Here is a 19300-nt window from a genome sequence, read left to right on the forward strand (position 1 = left end):
CAGCTCAGGCACTTGCTTTTAAATGCAGGACACAAACTCACACTTAAAACATCAAATAAAGAGATGAAACTGTGTGTGTGTGTGTGTGTGTGTGTGTGTGTGTGTGTGTGTGTGTGTGTGTGTGTGTGTGTGTGTGTGTGTGTGTGTGTGTGTGTGTGTGTGTGTGTGTGTGTGTGTGTGTGTGTGTGTGTGTGTGTGTGTGTGTGTGTGGGGTATGTGTGTGTGTGTGTGTGTGTGTGTGTGTGTGTGTGTGTGTGTGTGTGTGTGTGTGTGTGTGTGTGTGTGTGTGTGTGTGTGTGTGTGTGTGTGTGTGTGTGTGTGGGTGTGTGTGGGTGTGTGTGTTTGTGAGGGTGTGTGTGTGTGTGTGTGGGTGTGTGTGGGTGTGTGTGTGTGTGTGTGTGTGTGTGTGTGTGTGTGTGTGTGCATGTGTGTGTGTGTGTGTGTGTGTGTGGTGTGTGTGTGTGTGTGTGTGTGTGTGTGTGTGTGTGTGTGTGTGTGTGTGTGTGTGTGTGTGTGTGTGTGTGTGTGTGTGTGTGTGTGTGTGTGTGTGTGTGTGTGTGTGTGTGTGTGTGTGTGTGTGTGTGTGTGTGTGTGTGTGTGTGTGTGTGTGTGTGTGTGTGTGTGTGTGTGTGTGTGTGTGTGTGTGTGTGTGTGTGTGTGTGGTGTGTGTGTGTGTGTGTGTGTGTGTGTGTGGGCGGTGTTACAGGAAGCAGCAGCCAGCTCCATAACCAGGAACTAATGTGACACCAGGTCTCCACACAGACAGCAGCTGCAGCTCCCGTTACTGTGGTGATCACTGTGTAAGGAAGGTCCATCACCGCCAGCCGCTGGAACCCGCGTGGCTGCACACTAACGCTGCCAGGACCAGGAGCGTTCCCCACGGACACCGTGCTCCACCGGCCCTGGTGTAGCGGGGAGCCCAGCTAGACGGGTACGTTTGTTTGTGTCATCAGAAGGATGTATGTGAACGATATGAAGTTGCCTGTAGTGTCTGGGATTTATTGCTGGGGACTCACAGGAGAGGAGTGCGTTCACAAATGCACAAACCACAACCTTAGCCCAGCACGTTAGCGCAGCGGTAGAGTTGCTGCCTCACAGCGTCAGAGACCCGGGTTCCATCCTGACCACGGGCGCTGTCTGTACGGAGTTTGCACGTACTCCCCGTTGCTCCGGTTTCCTCCCACACTCCAAAAAGTACAGTTTGTAGGTTCATTGGATTGGTGCAAATTGTAAATTGTCCCTAGTGTGTGTAGGGTAGTGTTAGTATGCTGGGATCGCTGGTCGGCACGGGCTCGGTGGGCTGAAGGGCCTGTTTCCCGCGCTGTATCTCTATACTAAACTAAACTAAACTCCTCTCTCTTGCTCGCCATCTTGGTCTCTCCTCCCCAACAGCACGACATTCAGCCATGAAGCCTCCACAACCCCCTGTCAGCCTCTCTTTATTCCTTCAGGTCAATCCCTAAACCTGCTCCACTTTACCAAATACTTGTTGATGTGTCTTGGTTCCCCATTCTGTCTCAATGTTCCATGTTGGTAACTGTGCTAGAGAGGGGGGGGGGGGGGGGGGGAGAGGGGAGAGAGAGAGAGAGAGGGGAGAGAGAGAGAGGGGGGAGAGAGAGATGGGGGGGAGAGAGAGAGGGGGGAGAGAGTGCGGAGAGAGAGAGAGGGAGGAGGGGAGGGACGATTAGAGTCTGGAGAAGGGTCCCAACCCGAAACGTCACCTGTCCATTCCCTCCACAGATGCTGCCAGACCCTCCAGTACTTTTAGCTCAAGACTCCAGCAATACCTTGTGTCTCCGTGTTCATTAGAGAGTTGTGGATTTGCTTGTTTATATTGTGCCATAGTTGTCCGTGCTGGGACACTTCTCAAAGTAACTTCTGTAAAAGGGCCTTGTGTTCATAACTTTCTCCCCACGCTTGTTTCTGATGGGCTAAGGAACACATATAGACAATAGGTGCAGGAGTAGGCCATTCGGCCCTTCGAGCCAGCACCGCCATTCAATATGATCATGGCTGAGGTTGTGGGTTGATCACTATCTATTCAAGGGCCATTGGAGATGATCATTAAAGTCCAGTCTGAAGGGTCCAGATCTGAAACGCCACCCGTCCTCTTTCTCCACAGATGTTGCCTGACCCGCTGAGTTACTCCAGCACTCTGTGAAACGTCACCTATCCATGTTCTCCACAGATGCTGCCTGACCCGCTGAGTTACTCCAGCACTCTGTGAAACGTCACCTATCCATGTTCTCCACAGATGCTGCCTGACCCGCTGAGTTACTCCAGCACTCTGTGAAACATCACCTATCCATGTTCTCCACAGATGCTGAGTTACTCGCTGGTAAATAAAGCATCGCTGGTAAATAAAGTCACTCAGTCTTTGAAGAGGCAATGTGGAGGAGTTTAGTCTCACCTGCCCTTGTCAATAAACTCCCTTGCACATTCATTTTGAATTATAATTTGCAACCTTTAAAAGAACAATTTCAGAAACATCTTTCTTGCCGAATGTTGTGAGCTGTGGACAAGCGAGTCTGGAACCAGGGGCCGCAGTATTAGAATAAAGGGGAGGGCATTTAAGACTTAGGTGAGGAAAAAAACCTATTGGTATCATTTAAAAATAAATTGGATAGGCATATGGATGAGAAGGGAATGGAGGGTTATGGTACGAGTGCAGGCAGGTGGGACTAAGGGGAAAAAAAAATTTGTTCGGCATGGACTTGTAGGGCCGAGATGGCCTGTTTCCGTGTTGTAATTGTTATATGGTTATATGGTTATATGGTTAAAACTGGTTTTCACCCAGAGAGTTTTGAATTTATAGAATTCCCTGCCACAGAGGGCAGTGGAGGCCAAATCACTGGATGGGATTTAAGAGAGAGTTAGATAGAGCTGTAGGGGCTAGTGGAGTCAAGGGATATGGGGAGAAGGCAGGCACGGGTTATTGATTGGGGATGATCAGCCATGATCACAATGAATGGCGGTGCTGGCTCGAAGGGCCGAATGGCACACTTCTGCACCTATTGTCTATGTTTCTAAGCTGAGAGGCGATTGACCCAGAGGGGTGACGTTACAGTTGATGTTTGGTGGGGTTATAAACGATTCACCAGCTGGGAAATGCAGAATAGTAAACGGTCATGTGGTTGTACATGTTGCCAATGCACAACTGCAGCTGGACAACTCCTGCCTGACTCCATTGGGAAAGCTAAAATACTCAAAATGTACAAGGTCTGAAATAAAACCAGCTGAGGAAATGTGTAGCAGGTCAGACAGCGTGTGTGGAGAGTGGCTCGATGTTTCACTCTTTGCCCACAGTCAGCACCACTGTACGAGTAAAACTGTTTTAGAAACAGTTCTATGAAGGTTGCACATTGTGTTTCAACATTACTGTGCAGGGAAATTGATTCAACAAGGAAGTTTCAACTAAACTCAGCATTTCCTCTTTGAAAACTGGCAGTGTTTATTTAGCTGCAGTAACTTAGTTAGACGTTAGAGATACAGTGCGTTACAGTATGTGTTCACACCGACCAGCGATCACCCCGCACACTCACACTCTCCTACACACACAGTACACGAGACACCTTTACTGAAGCCGATTAATCTACAAACCTGCACGTCTTTGGAGTTTAACGCAAACTTGACTTTAGCGAATGTGTGAATATTGTCGCTGTTATTGTTTGCTTACGAGGATGAACGCTCATGATAAAGAGAGACACAGACACAGACACAGACACAGACACAGGCACAGACACAGACACAGACACAGATATTTCCATCCTGGGAGAAAGGTTCTGACTGTCTACCCTATCTACGCCTCTCATCATTATATAAACCTCTATCAGGTCTCCCCTCAACCTCTGGCGTTCCAGAGAAAACAATCCCAGTCTGTCCACCCTCTCCCTGTAGCTGAAACCCTCTAATCCCGGCATCGTTCTGGTGAACCTCCTCTGCACCGTCTCCAAAACCCCCACATCCCCCCTGTAATGGGGGCGACCAGAACTGCCCGCAATACTCCACATACGGCCTGACCCAAGTGCTATATAGCAGCACCGTGACTTCCTGACTCTTGTACTCATCGCCCAGACGGATGAAGGCAAGCGTAACGCACGCCTTCCATTTGCCCGTAACAAGATGTAGGAGTAGTAGGCACCCCCTCGGTCATGACTGACCATGGCTGTTACATCCTAGGTGTTGGCCTCTTGCTCCAAACCTGGGCTGGAGCATCATCGCTTGTGGCTGAAGTGACCAAGGCGGGAGTGACGGTCTCTGTGGGAAATGTCACGAAGATCACTCTAAACAAGTTCTCACTCAACTCTTGACACAATGAGTTATTGGAGTGACATCAGACAGCATCACCTGAGGCCTCTACCTGTTCTACTTTGCCCACCCTCTCTCCTGCTTCCTCCCATTAGACCACAGAGTTTCTCCGATGGTTGGAGCACCCTGGAGCAGTTTAGTCGTTTGAAGCTGTGGATGAAACAGCTTTCACCACAGCGGACACTTGCGTTACTCCAGCACTCTGTGTCGTTTATCGTTACCAACATTGCTACGTATTTTATGTGGTGAAGATGAAATTCAACTATTTCCTTTCTTTCATCCAGTTTGCAGTTTACTCCTGTCTGTCAGTCAAGTATTAATCACCTTTCACATTCCAGTCTCAACATGACTTGGAGTTCAGCAAGAACGCTATACCATCAGTTCTGCTGTGCAAGTGGATTCAGCTGCATTGAATGTACTGAGGTACAAACTTTACAAGGATGTTGCCAGGACTAGAGGGTGTGAGCTACAGGGAGAGGTTGAGGAGGCTGGGTCTCTATTCCATGGAGCGCAGGAGGATGAGGGGTGATCTTGTAGAGGTGTACAAAATCATGAGGGGAATAGATCGGGTAGACGCACAGAGTCTCTTGCCCAGAGTAGGGGAATCGAGGACCAGAGGACATAGGTTTAAGCTGAAGGGGGATAAGATTTAATAGGGATCTGAGGTAGACAAACATGCTGGAGAAACTCAGCGGGTGAGGCAGCATCTCTGGAGCGAAGGAAATAGGCAACGTTTCGGGTCGAGACCCTTCTTCAGACTGATGTGAGAGCGAGGAGGGAGTGGGGGGGGGGGGGGGGGGGGGGGAAGAAGAAAGGAAAAGGCAGTGGGCTGAGGGAGAGCTGGGAAGGGGAGGAGAAAGCAGGGACTACCTGAAATTGGAGAAGTCAATATTCATACCGCTGGGGTGCAAACTCCACAGATGCTGCCTCACCTGCTGAGTTTCTCCAGCATTTTTGTCTACCTTTGATTTTTCCAGCATCTGCAGTTCCTTCTTAAACATAGGAATCTGAGGAGTAACTTTTTCACACAGAGGGTGGTGGGTGTATGGAACGAGCTGCCAGAGGAGGTAGTTGAGGCTGGGACTATCCCAATGTTTAAGAAACAGTTAGACAGGCACATGGATAGAACAGGTTTGGAGGGATATGGACCAAACGCAGGCAAGTGGGACTAGTGTAGATGGGACATGTTGGCCGGTGTGGGCAAGTTGGGCCGAAGGGCCTGTTTCCACGCTGTATCACTCTGTGTCTCTGTGACTCTGTGTCTCTGTGACTCTGTGTCTCTGTGTCTCTGTGACTCTGTCTCTGTGACTCTGTGTCTCTGTGTCTCTGTGTCTCTGTGTCTCTGTGTCTCTGTGTGTGTCTGTGTGTCTCTGTGTCTGTGTGTCTGTGTGTCTCTGTGTCTCTGTGTCTCTGTGTCTCTGTGTCTCTGTGTCTCTGTCTCGGTGTCTCTGTGTCTCTGTGTCTATGTGTGTCTGTGCGTCTGTGTGTCTGTGTGTCTCTGTGTCTGTGTGTCTCTGTGTCTCTGTGTCTCTGTGTCTGTGTGTCTGTGTGTCTCTGTGTCTCTGTGTGTCTCTGTGTCTCTGTGTCTGTGTGTCTCTGTGTCTGTGTGTCTCTGTGTCTCTGTGTCTCTGTGTCTCTGTGTCTCTGTGTCTCTGTGACTCTGTGTCTCTGTGTCTCTGTGTCTCTGTGTCTCTGTGTCTGTGTGTCTCTGTGTCTCTGTGTCTCTGTGACTGTGTGTCTGTGTCTCTGTGACTCTGCAAATTCTAACCGTCCCTGACTGAGTGAAGGGCGGTGCAGAAGCAGGATGTTCGAGCTGTCAGCTACCGACTGTACTAGCTGCAGCTCTGACAATCTCTAGAGGTTTCCTGGCAAAATGTGTTTCCCAATCTGACATTCGAGCTATCCCGTTGTGAAACCCAGAGTGTGCCCGTGACAGCGACTTCCTCACGGCATGGACACGGCAAAGGGACTTGCTGGCACGGTTCACCGTGACCACATCAGCAGATGCATCTGTACATGTCCCGACATCTCCAATAAACGTTGCCCCTTCACCTTTAACCTGATCCCAATGTCCAACCATTCCCCAAATCCAGGCTCATTTTCAGAAACCTCTGCACCCTTTTCAGATTAAACTTTAGACTTTAGAGACACAGCGCGGAAACAATCCTTCGGCTCACTGAATCCGCTCCGACCAGCGATCACCCCGTACACTAGCGTTATCCCTACACACCAGAGACAATTTACAGAAGCCAATTAACCTACAAACCTGCACGGCTTTGGAGTGTGTGGAAGCCGGATCACCCGGGGAAAACCCGTGTTGTCATGGGGAGAACGTGCAAACTCCGTACAGACAGCAGCCGTGGTCAGGATCAAACCCGGGTCGCTGGCGCTGAGGCAGCAATTCTACCATTGCGCCACTGTGATGCCAAAAAGACACAGAGTGCTGGAGTAACTCAGCGGGTCAGGCAGCATCTGTGGAGAACATGGATAGGTGACGTTTCACAGAGTGCTGGAGTAACTCAGCGGGTCAGGCAGCATCTGTGGAGAACATGGATAGGTGACGTTTCACAGAGTGCTGGAGTAACTCAGCGGGTCAGGCAGCATCTGTGGAGAACAGGGATAGGTGACGTTTCACAGAGTGCTGGAGTAACTCAGCGGGTCAGGCAGCATCTGTGGAGAACATGGATAGGTGACGTTTCGTTTTGCGACCCTTTAGACATGCACTTCAGCTTATCTATGCCATACACAGATGATGCCTGTCACATTGAATGACTCCAGCAATATTTGTTCCATACAAGATTGCAGCCTCTGTGGTGCCTTGTACCTACATCTGTGTGCATCATTTAGAGATATATATAAATCACAAAATACAGTTCCAAGCACCGACCCCAACAGAACATTTCATTGGTTCCACGGACTGAAAGTGGGGTTCAAAAAGGAACTGAAACAAGAGCAAAAGTGAAAGATATTTTCCAAACAAAGAGAAACAAATGGTGCAACATTCCCAATAAAACCGTCTCGGTCACAAGCTCACAAACACGCCACAACGGCAGCGTTCACCGTACCTCAGTACACGTGACAATAAGCTCAACTCAAAACTAAGCACAGTGATTATGTTATAGATTCATAGATTCACAGTCACAGAGTGACACAGAGACACAGTGTGGAAACAAGCCCTTCACAGAGACAGTGTGGAAACAAGCCCTTCACAGAGACACAGTGTGGAAACAGGCCCTTCACAGAGTGACACAGTGTGGAAACAGGTCCTTTGGCCCAACTCACCCACACCAGCCAACATGTCCCAGCTACACTAGTCCCACCTGCCTGCGCTTGGTCCATATCCCACCAAACCTGTCCTGTCCATGTACCTCTTTGTTTCTTAAACGTTGGGATAGTCCCAGCCTCAACTACCTCCTCTGGCAACTAGTTCCGTACACCCACCACCCTCTGTGTGAAAAAGTTTTCCATAAGGTTATTGAAAGTTCCTCATGACTGTGAAATGTTGATGAAAACCAAGTTGGTGTTTGCGGTGTCAGTCTGCACTTGTTCATGGCAAGATGTTTCCGTCCGAGCCAAACGTTGCTCCTCACCCCAACACCAACTTCCCTCTTGTGAGGTTCAGCTGATCTAACTGATACCACAGTCGTTGCTACAAAGCTGCCTCCAACTTTATATTTAAAATCAGTCAGATGTTGTCAATGTTGTTGAACTTTTAAACGGTTTAATTATTTGTTTACTGCTGTTTAATGGGATTTATTATTCATGGATAGTGAACTGCTATTGGCTGCTTGGTGTGCTTTATAAACCTATTGACAGACGGATATTTAGTTCAGTCTAGTCTGGTTTAGTCTAGCCTAGTCTAGTCTAGTCTAGTCCAGTCTAGTCCAGTCTAGTCTAGCCTAGTTTAGTTTAGTCTGGTCTAGTCAACCTAGTCTAGTCTGGTCTGGTAGTCTATGTTAGCCTGGTCTAGTCCAGTCAAGTCCAGTCTAGTCCAGTCTAGTCTAGTCTAGTCTAGTGTAGTTTAGTGTAGTTTAGAGATACAGCGCGGAAACAGGCCCTTCAGCCCACTGAGTCCCGGCCGACCAGCAGATCAAAGTTCAAAGTTCAACTGGTCCCACCTGCCTGCGTTTGGCCCATAACCCTCGAAACCTGTCGGAGACGTAGACCTGTCTAAATACCTTGCAAACATTGTTATAGTCCCTGAGACAACCTCCTCTGGCAGCTCGTTCCATACACCCACCACCCACTGTGTGGAAAAGTTACCCCTCGGGTTCCTATTAAATCTTTCCCCTCTCGCCTTAAACACATGTCTTGGTTGAGGCTGAGGTCTAAGCCAGTCCATGTAGAACACACCTGCATTAATGTACACCAACCTGACCAAGGGCAGCTTCATTTAATGAAGATAGATTCTTGATTAGTACAGGTGTCAGATGTTATGGGGAGAAGGCAGGAGAATGGGGTTAGGAGGGAGAGATAGATCAGCTATGATTGAATGGTGGAGTAGAATTGATGGGCCGAATGGCCTAATTCTGCTCCTGTCGCCTATGACCATATGAATGTGTTTTCTTCCCCACAGTTTTGTGCACGGTGCTGAGGATTAAGCCATGGGCAACGCTCATAAACCACCAGCGACTGAGACCGAGGCCGTGGGTCCAGAAACCCAGCAGGGTAAGTTGTGACACACCCCCCACAACCCGAAATGTCACTCGTTCCTCTCTCCACAGATGCTGCCTGACCCGCTGAGTTATTCCAGCACTCTGTGAAACGTCACCTATCCATGTTCTCCACAGATGCTGCCTGACCCGCTGAGTTACTCCAGCACTCTGTGTTTTGCTGAAGGTTACTCCAGCACTCTGTGTTTTGCTGAAGGTTCCAGCACCTGCAGTTCCCCGGGTCTCGTACACACACAGTGCCAGAACTGTTACAGCCAGTAGTTTACAGAATAAAGACACAGAGTGCTGGAGTAACCTTGGCTGTGTTCAATGCAAGAACATCCTTCCTCAGATCCTTCCAGATGTGTCCCCAATCCTCCAGATGTGGTCTCACTGAGACCTTGTGCAGTTGAAGGGAGAAATCCCTGCTCCTGCACTGAAATCTTCTCACCACAAAGGCGAGGTCAAAGAAAGCCCGTTCACGCTGCGGCCCTGTTTCCACCACCCCGCACAAGAAGCGGCAAGACAGACACCATCGTGTGCAGATGCCGAAAAGTGTATTACATAGAAACATAGAAAATAGGCGCAGGAGTAGGCACTTCCGCCCTTCGAGCCAGCACCGCCATTCATTGTGATCATGACTGATCGTCCTCAATCAATAACCCGTGCCTGCCTTCTCCCCATATCCCTTGACTCCACTAGCCCCTAGAGCTCTATCTAACTCTCTCTTAAATCCATCCAGTGATTTGGCCTCCACTGCCCTCTGTGGCAGGGAATTCCACAAATTCACAACTCTCTGGGTGAAAACGTTTTTTCTCACCTCAGTCTTAAATGGCCTCCCCTTCATTCTAAGAATGTGGCCCCTGGTTCTGGACTCGCCCAACATTGGGAACATTTTTCCTGCATCTAGCTTGTCCAGGCCTTTTATAATTTTATATGTTTCTATAAGATCCCCCCTCACATAACCATATAACAATTACAGCACGGAAACAGGCCATCTCGGCCCTTCTAGTCCGTGCCGAGCACGTATTCTCCCCTAGTCCCGTCAACCTACACTCAGACCATAATCCTCCATTCCTTTCCCGTCCATATGCCTATCCAATTTATTTTTAAAGGATAAAATCGAACCTGCCTCCACCACTTCCACTGGAAGCTCATTCCACACAGCTACCACTCTCTGAGTAAAGAAGTTCCCCTCATGTTACCCCTAAACTTCTGTCCCTTAATTCTCAAGTCATGTCCCCTTGTTTGAATCTTCCCTACTCTCAGTGGGAAAAGCTTATCCACGTCAACTCTGTCTATCCCTCTCATCATTTTAAAGACCTCGATCAAGTCCCCCCTTAACCTTCTGCGCTCCAAAGAATAAAGCCCTAACTTGTTCAACCTCTCTCTGTAACTTAGTTGCTGAAACCCAGGCAACATTCTAGTAAATCTCCTCTGTGCTCTCTCTATTTTGTTGACATCTTTCCTATAATTAGGCGACCAAAATTGTACACCATACTCCAGAATTGGCCTCACCAATGCCTTGTACAATTTTAATATTACATCCCAACTTCTATACTCAATGCTCTGATTTATAAAGGCCAGCACACCAAAAGCTTTCTTAACCACCTTATCTACATGAGATTCCACCTTCAAGGAACTATGCATAGTTATTCCACGATCCCTCTGTTCAACTGCATTCCTCAATTTGCTACCATTTACCATGTACGTCCTATTTTGATTTGTCCTGCCAAGGTGTAGCACCTCACACTTGTCAGCATTAAACTCCATCCTTCTAAACTCCAGTGAATACAAGCCTAGTCTTTTCAATCTTTCCTCATATGACAGTCCCGTCATCCCAGGGATCAATCTTGTGAACCTTTTCGCTGCACTGCCTCAATCACAAGGATGACCTTCCTCAAATTAGGAGACCAAAACTGTACACAATACTCCAGATGTGGTCTCACCAGAGCCCTACACAACTGCAGCAGAACCTCTTTACTCCTATACTTCAGATCATTTCAGTGAAGTATAGGTTCAGTGCAGCTCATTTAAATGCCAGTGCTTGTTGACTGCAGTATTGTGAGCCGGACATTTGATCATATTCCGTTCATTATGCAGGAGACAGCAATGACATCGTGGTCACCCTCTATGACTATCCTCTGCCATCCATCAGTCAACCTGTCTACAGGATGGGCCAGAAGCTGCGGATCGTGGCTGAGTGAGTAAACGCTGCTGGGTAGTGAACAACCAGGGCCCAGCATGGAGGGTGGAGGGTGGAGCCCAGCTTGGAGGGGGCAGACTAACAAGGGACCCAGCATGGAGGGTGGAGGAGCCCAGCTTGGAGGGGCCAGACTAACAAGGGGCCCAGCAGCATGGAGGGTGGAGGAGCCCAGCATGGAGGGCCCCAGCTTGGAGGGGCCAGACTAACGAGGGCCCCAGCATGGAGGGGCCCAGACACACTCACACACTGACACTGGCACACTGACAGACACACTCACACAGATACACTGACACAGACACACTCACACTGACACATTCATGCACTGACACACTCACACTGACACACATACACACACACACTGACACACTCACATTGACACACTGACACACTCACACTGACACACGCACACACTGACACACTCACATTGACACACTGACACACGCACATACACTGACACACTCACACTGACACACGCACACACACAGACACACTTACCCACAGACACACTCCCATTGACACAGTTACACACTGACACACTGACAGCCCCACACTGACACAAGGCTGCCACAGGGCTGTGTTGTCAGTGTTCCAGAGACCAATGTCCCTCTCTATGTGTCCACCCATCATGTTGATGTTTCTGTCCCCAGGGAAGGAGATTGGTGGCGTGTGAAGCCGCTGACTGCTGGTCCTGAGAGCAGCATCCCGCGAGCCTGCGTTGCCCGAGTCTATCATGGGTACGTTTGTTCAACACACATCAACATTCTGTGTCCAGTCTCACACTTTTCTCCCTCAACCATGGCACGGTGGTGCAGCGGTAGAGTTGCTGCCTCACAGCGCCAGAGACCCGGGTTCCATCCTGACTACAGGTGCTGTCTGTACGGAGTTTGCATGTTCTCCCCGTGACCTGCGTAGACTTTCTCTAGTTGCTCCGGTTTCCTCCCACACTCCAACGACGTACAGGTTTGCAGGTTAATTGGCTTGGTGTATGTGTAAATTGTCCCCAGTGTGTGTAGGATAGTGTTAGCGTGCGGGGATCGATGGTCGGCACGGACTCGATGGGCCGAAGGGCCTGTTTTCCCGCTGTATCTCTAATTCAACTAAAGACAGACACAAAAGGCTGGAGTAACTCAGCGGGACAGGCAGCATCCCTGGAGAGAAGCAATGCCTGATGTTTCGGGTCGAGACCCGACTAAACAACTAAACAATGCTAACTTCCAAGGAAGGCTGGTCACACTGCCTGGGGCTGCCAATGACACCAACTCTATCAAATCAGAATTTAGAATGCTCGAAGCACTGGAGTAGTGGAAACAGGTTCTTCACAGAGTGATACAGTGTGGAAACAAGCCCTTCACAGAGTGATACAGTTTGCAAACAAGCCCTTCCCAGAGTGATACAGTGTGCAAACAAGCCCTTCCCAGAGTGATACAGTGTGCAAACAAGCCCTTCCCAGAGTGATACAGTGTGCAAACAAGCCCTTCACAGAGTGATACAGTGTGGAAACAAGCCCTTCACAGAGTGATACAGTGTGGAAACAGGCCCTTCACAGAGTGATACAGTGTGCAAACAGGCCCTTCGGCCCAACTTGCCCACACCAGCCAACATGTCCCAGCTACACTAGTCCCACCTGCCTGTATTTGGTCCATATCCCTCCAAACCTGTCCTATCCATGTACCTATCTAACTATTTCTTAAATGTTGGGATAGTCCCAGCCTCAACTACCTCCTCTGGCAGCTTGTTCCACACACCCACCACCCTTTGTGTGAAAAAGGTTACCCCTCAGGTTCCTATTAAATATTTTCCCCTTCACCTTGAACCTTTGTCATCTGTTCCTTTATTCCCCTACTCTGGGCAAGAGACTCTATGCGTCAACCCGATCTATTCCTCTCATGATCTGAAACAGGCATGTGTAAAATGTTAGATGTGTTGTTGTGAGATGAGACAGGGAGAGTTGAACTTGTTGCCTTCACCTTGTGGTGACTGATCGCTGTGTTCTTGTACAGCTGGCTCTTTGAAGGGATCGGAAGAAGGAAGGCAGAGGAGTTATTGCAGCTGCCTGATAACAGAACAGGTTCCTTCTTGATAAGGCAGAGTGAAAGCCAGAAAGGTACGTACAGCTTTACACTCTGCAAGGATGTTGCCGGGACTCGAGGGTCTGAGCTATAAGGAGAGGTTGAGCAGGCTGGGACTCGATTGGGCTTGTATTCACTGGAATTTAGAAGGATGAGAGGAGATCTTATAGATCCTATAGATAAGGGATTGGACAGGCTAGAGGCAGGAAACATGTTCCCGATGTTGGGGGAGTCCAGAACCAGGGGCTACAGTTTAAGAATATGGGGTAGGCCATTTAGAACTGAGATGAGGACAAACTTTTCCACCCAGAGAGTTGTGAATCTGTGGAATTCTGTGTCACAGAAAGCAGTGGAGGCCAATTCACTGGATGTTTTCAAGAGAGAGTTAGATTTAGCTCTTAGGGCTAACGGAATCAAGGGATATGGGGAGAAGGCAGGAACAGGGTACTGATTGGGGATAATCAGTCATGATCACATTGAATGGCGGTGCTGGCTCGAAGGGCCGAATGGCCTACTCCTGTGGACACATCTGCAAACACACGGCCATTTCTCACCAACATGCGAGCTATGGGAGGTCACATCTATTGTAGTTTAAACAACATTTTGGATCTGGGTTCATATGGGATAGGAGTAGAATTAGGCCATTCGGCCCATCAAGTCTACTCCGCCATTCAATCGTGGCTGATCTATCTCTCCCTCCTAACCCCATTCTCCTGCCTTCTCCCCTTAACCCCTGACACCCGCACTAATCAAGAATCTATCTATCTCTGCCTGTCACGGACTTGGCCTCCACAGCCGTCTGTGGAGAAGACTCCCACAGATTCACCACCCTGTGACTAATGGACTTCCTCCTGACTTGCAGGAACGTATTGCCTCTCCGTCAAGCACTCCAGTGATGCCCGCAACAAGTTTGTCAAGCACTATCGGATCTTCCGCTTGCCCAACCGCTGGTATTACATCCAGCAACGTCTGACCTTCCAGTGCTTGGAGGACATGGTCAACCACTACTCAGGTCAGTGCCTGGACGGCTCCCATTGTACTCCACATTGACAATTATATTCAGGTTTAGTTATAGATTCATGGCGTCACAGAGTGATACAGCACGGAAACAGGCCCTCAACCCAACTTGCCCACACCGGCCAACATGTCCCACCTACACTAGTCCCACCTGCCTGCGCTTGGTCCATATCCCTCCAAACCTGTCCTATCCATGTACCTGTTTAACTGTTTCTTAAACGTTGGGATAGTCCCAGCCTCAACTACCTCCTCTGGCAGCTTGTTCCATACACCCACCACACTTTGTGTGAAAAAGTGACCCCTCAGGTTCCTATTAAATCTTTTCCCCTTCACCTTGAACCTATGTCCTCTGGTCCTCGATTCCCCTACTCTGGGCAAGAGACTGTGCATCTACCCGATCTATTCCCCTCATGATTTTATATGTTTTTGAGATACAGGCTCTATGTGTGTGTGTGTGTGTGTGTGTGTGTGTGTGTGTGTGTGTGTGTGTGTGTGTGTGTGTGTGTGTGTGTGTGTGTGTGTGTGTGTGTGTGTGTGTGTGTGTGTGTGTGTGTGTGTGTGTGTGTGTGTGTGTGGGTGTGTGAGTGTGTGTGTGTGTGTGTGTGTGTGTGTGTGAGTGTGAGTGTGTGTGTGTGTGTGTGTGTGTGTGTGTGTGTGTGTGTGTGTGTGTGTGTGTGTGTGGGTGTGTGTGTGTGTGTGTGTGTGTGTGTGTGTGTGTGTGTGTGTGTGTGTGTGTGTGTGTGTGTGTGTGTGTGTGTGTGTGTGTGTGTGTGTGTGTGTGTGTGTGTGTGTGTGTGTGTGTGTGTGTGTGTGTGTGAGAGTGAGTGTGTGTGAGTGTGTGTGTGTGTAACACTGACACACTGTCTGTCTCTCCAGAGGTTGCTGATGGACTGTGCTGTCTACTGACCCACCCCTGCCTGGCTCAGCTCAGCACGGAATGTCCCCACCAGCCCGTGGTCATGAGGAACAGTAACTTCAACTGGAGAAATGTCAACAGGTAACTCATCGTGCTCCTACTCTGGAACTGCAGTGGCGGTTCTGGCCTGGCTTCCTCTGTTTAATGGTCAAGGTGCCTGCTCATCCACGGTTGAACCCATGACTTGGCCTGACCACGTGTTCAGTGTCTTCCTGCTCCCATTACTCACGGACAAAGGGGACAATGGTTGAAGATGATGATCTCATGTCCCCATCTCAACCTCGCTCCCACCACCGGCAACCTGTAGTCACCAGGTGTGGGATCCAAGATGGTGCCCAACATAGACAATGCCCAGACGGTGCCCAGACAATGCCCAGACAATGCCCAGACAAAGCCTAACCCAGACTATGCTCAACCCAGACAATGCCCAACCCAGACACCCAGCCAATGCTCAACCCAGACAATGCCCTACCCAGACAATGCCCAGACGGTGCCCAGACAATGCCCAGACAATGCTCAACCCAGACAATGCCCAGACAATGCCCAGACAATGCTCAGACAATGCTCAACCCAGACACCCAGTCAATGCCCAGACAATGCTCAACCCAGACAATGCCCAGACAATGCTCAACCCAGACAATGTCCAGACAATGCCCAGACAATGCTGCTCAACCCAGACAACGTCCAGACAATGCCCAGATGATGCCCAACCCAGACAATGCCCATCCTAGACGGCTCTTTGTGTTCGGCCACAGAAGTGGATCTACAAACACACATTACAATCGCTCCACACTACTCACACTGTATCTGTACACTGTGGACGGCTCGATTGTAATCATGTGTTGTCTTCCCGCTGACTGGTTAGCGCGCAACAAAAGCTTTTCACTGTACCTCTGTACACGTGACAATAAACTACACTAAACTAAACTAAAGTGATCTATACTAATCCTCACATTCTCTGCCCAGCGTTGTACATCATGTGCCAACGATGTGTCATGTTTCCTAAACCTCCCCCACCCACATCTCAACCTCCTTCACCTTCTAGAAATGACCACGTGAAGATAATTGCTATCTTCTATAACCATCTTGCAGCCGTCTCTTCACAAATGACCCCTCATGTAAACCTGTGCTTTTAGTAAGTAATTGCCACCTCATTGTCCACAATAACTTTGACCATGCTAAATGTGCCCAATAGATGCGGAATAGTGTTGGATAATTGATTACACAATACACAATGGACAAACGGTGCAGGAGGAGGCCATTCGGCCCTTCGAGCTAGCACCGCCATTCAATGTGATCATGGCTGATCATCCCCAATCAGTACCCCGTTCCTGCCTTCTCCCCATATCCTCCGGCTCCGCTATTTTTAAGAGCCCTGTCTAGCTCTCTCTTGAAAGCATCCAGAGAACCGGCCTCCACCGGCCTCCACAGTTTAGATACAGCCCTTCAGCCCACTGAGTCCAAACCAACCAATGATTGGTGTAAGGAAAGACTGCAGATGCTGGTTTATACCAAAGATAGACACAAAATGCCGGAGTAATTCAGCGGGATAAACAGCATCTTTGGAAAGAAGGAATAGGTGTCGTTTGGGGTCAACTCTCCATCGTGCTACCTGTCCCGCTGAGTTACTCCAGCATTTAGTGTCTACCAACCATCGATCACCCGTTCACACTAGTTCTATGTTATCCCACTTTCTCATCCACTCCCTACACACTGGGGGGCAATTCACAGAGGGGCCGATTAACCTACAAACCTGCACATCATTTGGATGTGGGAGGAAACCGGAGCACCCGGAGGAAACCCACGCGGTCACAGGGAGAACATGCAAACTCCACACAGACAGCATCTGTGGTCGGGATGGAACCTGGGTCTCTGGCGCTGTGCCCGCTGCGTTACAGAAACTGATCTGATACAGTGAGTGTGTGTGTGGCGGGGGCAATGATTCTCTCTTGTGTCTACTAGGGCGGAGCTGATGGGTGACATCTCATCGCGCAGGGACGACCCCGTTCTCAGCTACGGCCTGAGGCACAGCGTCGCTTCCTACATGAGCCTGGCGCAGATGGATGACCACGCGGTGAAGAGCGGCAGCAAGAAGAGGTGGCACCAATCCCTCAGACCCAGTGGGCAGGCCCGCCACAGTTGCCTCCTCCCCTCACCCACACATCTCCTCTACGAGGATGACTTTGAGTGATGGCACCCCTTATGGCTGGACACCATTATAAGGATGACCGCATGATGGCACCTCTAATGGTGGGACCCACGATGATGACTTTGAGTAACGTGCGCCCCTCATAATGGCCACCATGACCATAACCTCTAATGTGGAGCACCCCTTATGGTAGAACACCCATTGTATGGATGAACTTGAGTGGAGTGCCCCTTAGAATGGACACCATGATGATGACTTTGAATAATGTGCACCCCTTATAATGGACATGGCTTCTATTGAGGAGCACCCCTTATGGCCAGACACCCTTATAAGGATGACCGCTCGGTGGCACCTCCAAGGGTGGGACACCATGATGATGGCTTCTAACGAGGGGCACCCTGTATAATCATGACTTGGAGCGAGCTCCCGTGTGATGGATCACCGACAGGAGCTTGTCGTTGAATGATCAGCCTCTTCTGATGGGACAAGGATGACTTCAAATAATGAGTTCCCCTTACAGTGAAAACCATGGGGATGACTTTGATGGACATCCACTATGGGGGCGTCATTGAATGATGAGCACCTTATGATGTACGTCGGGATGTGAACTTCATGACTTCAAATGATGTGCTGCCCTTGTGATGGATCGCCCATTGGAAAGATGACCGAGTGGAGGCTCCCTCTACAGTGGAACACCAGATGGTGATGTCACTGAATGATGAGCTCCCCTCACCTGTTGTGGACAACCTACACCTGAACGTTACCTGTCATGTCGGGGGTGCCTTGCTGGACACCAGGTGGGATGGCTGCTCTCCACGTCCCTTCACTGGCCTTTAGCAGAGTTTATCTTCAGAGTTGATCTTGGTGGACACTGTCCACTCATCACACCAAGAATTCAGCGTTGTACGCTGATTATTTACGTTACTCAACAGCACAGGTGACTCTGCGGAGCGGGAAACGCCAGATAATTCAGGGGAAGTTTGGACAATCTTATGCCTTCCCTGATTAGAGATGGTAAATATTGAGAGCTGCCCTGTGGTCACAAGGAAGATGATGTTCCTGCCCTGTGATGGTGTATTTCCCATGGCCAGGTGTGGTCTCTGGTTGGAGATATCTCCACATTCTTGCACCAATCAACAGCTGGAGTGGGGGTTGTGGTGACAGGGGGCTACACTAGACTGAGTGTGATTGTCAGATCAGCCTGACTCACAACACTGCCCCGGGGGAGGAGAGACAAGGGACCTTCAGTGTCAGAAACCTGATGCACAAACAATGCAGAGTCTCACTTTCATCCATCTGAACCGGCATCGCAAAAATGGACAAGGGCACTGTCAGAACAATAAAGTTTACATTAAAAATGTATTTGTAAATTGTAGAATGTAATGGAAGTGTCATTTACACATTGGAGTCTGTATCACTCCACCCTAACACACGCACACACACACACACACACGCGCGCACACGCACACACACACACACACACACCCATACTCACACACACATGCACGCACGCACACACGCACACACACTCACACACACCCATACTCACACACACACACGCGCGCACACGCACACACACACACTCACACACACATGCACGCGTACGCACACACACACACACACACACATACTCACACACACCGCACGTGTACACTCGCACGAACACATGTACACACACAGCACATGTACGCATACTCACACACACATGCACACACACACACACGCACACACACACACACACACACACACATGCACACACACACACACACGCACACACACTCACACACACACACGCACACACCCATACTCACACACACGCACACACACCCACACACTCCGATCACTAGCAGTATCAATGCATTATACAACAGAATTAGTTAGTTGCATTCTTAAGGTTATAAGTGATAGGAGAAGAATGAAGCCATTCGGCCCATCAAGTCTACTTGGCAACATCCTTCCATCACCCTCTGAGTAAAGAAATTC

The 19300-nt window shown here is 49.4% G+C and overlaps 2 protein-coding genes across 2 annotated transcripts in view; one reads left to right on the top strand and one right to left on the bottom strand.

Annotated features, from left to right (window-relative positions):
* tg (thyroglobulin) overlaps positions 1–19300 on the bottom strand; it is a 129716-nt gene that overhangs the window by 47319 nt on the left and 63097 nt on the right. The gene's annotated exons all lie outside the window — the stretch shown is intronic.
* LOC129696107 (src-like-adapter) lies at positions 454–18677 on the top strand. The gene is made up of 8 exons (XM_055633557.1): positions 454–931; positions 8885–8976; positions 11064–11163; positions 11814–11900; positions 13167–13270; positions 14098–14247; positions 15129–15249; positions 17131–18677. Exons 2-8 carry the CDS (start codon positions 8913–8915, stop codon positions 17357–17359), a joined length of 855 nt encoding a protein of 284 aa, XP_055489532.1. The 5' UTR covers positions 454–931; positions 8885–8912; the 3' UTR covers positions 17360–18677.

This window comes from Leucoraja erinacea, chromosome 4, assembly GCF_028641065.1.
Source record: "Leucoraja erinacea ecotype New England chromosome 4, Leri_hhj_1, whole genome shotgun sequence".
Taxonomy (NCBI): Eukaryota; Metazoa; Chordata; class Chondrichthyes; order Rajiformes; family Rajidae; genus Leucoraja; species Leucoraja erinaceus.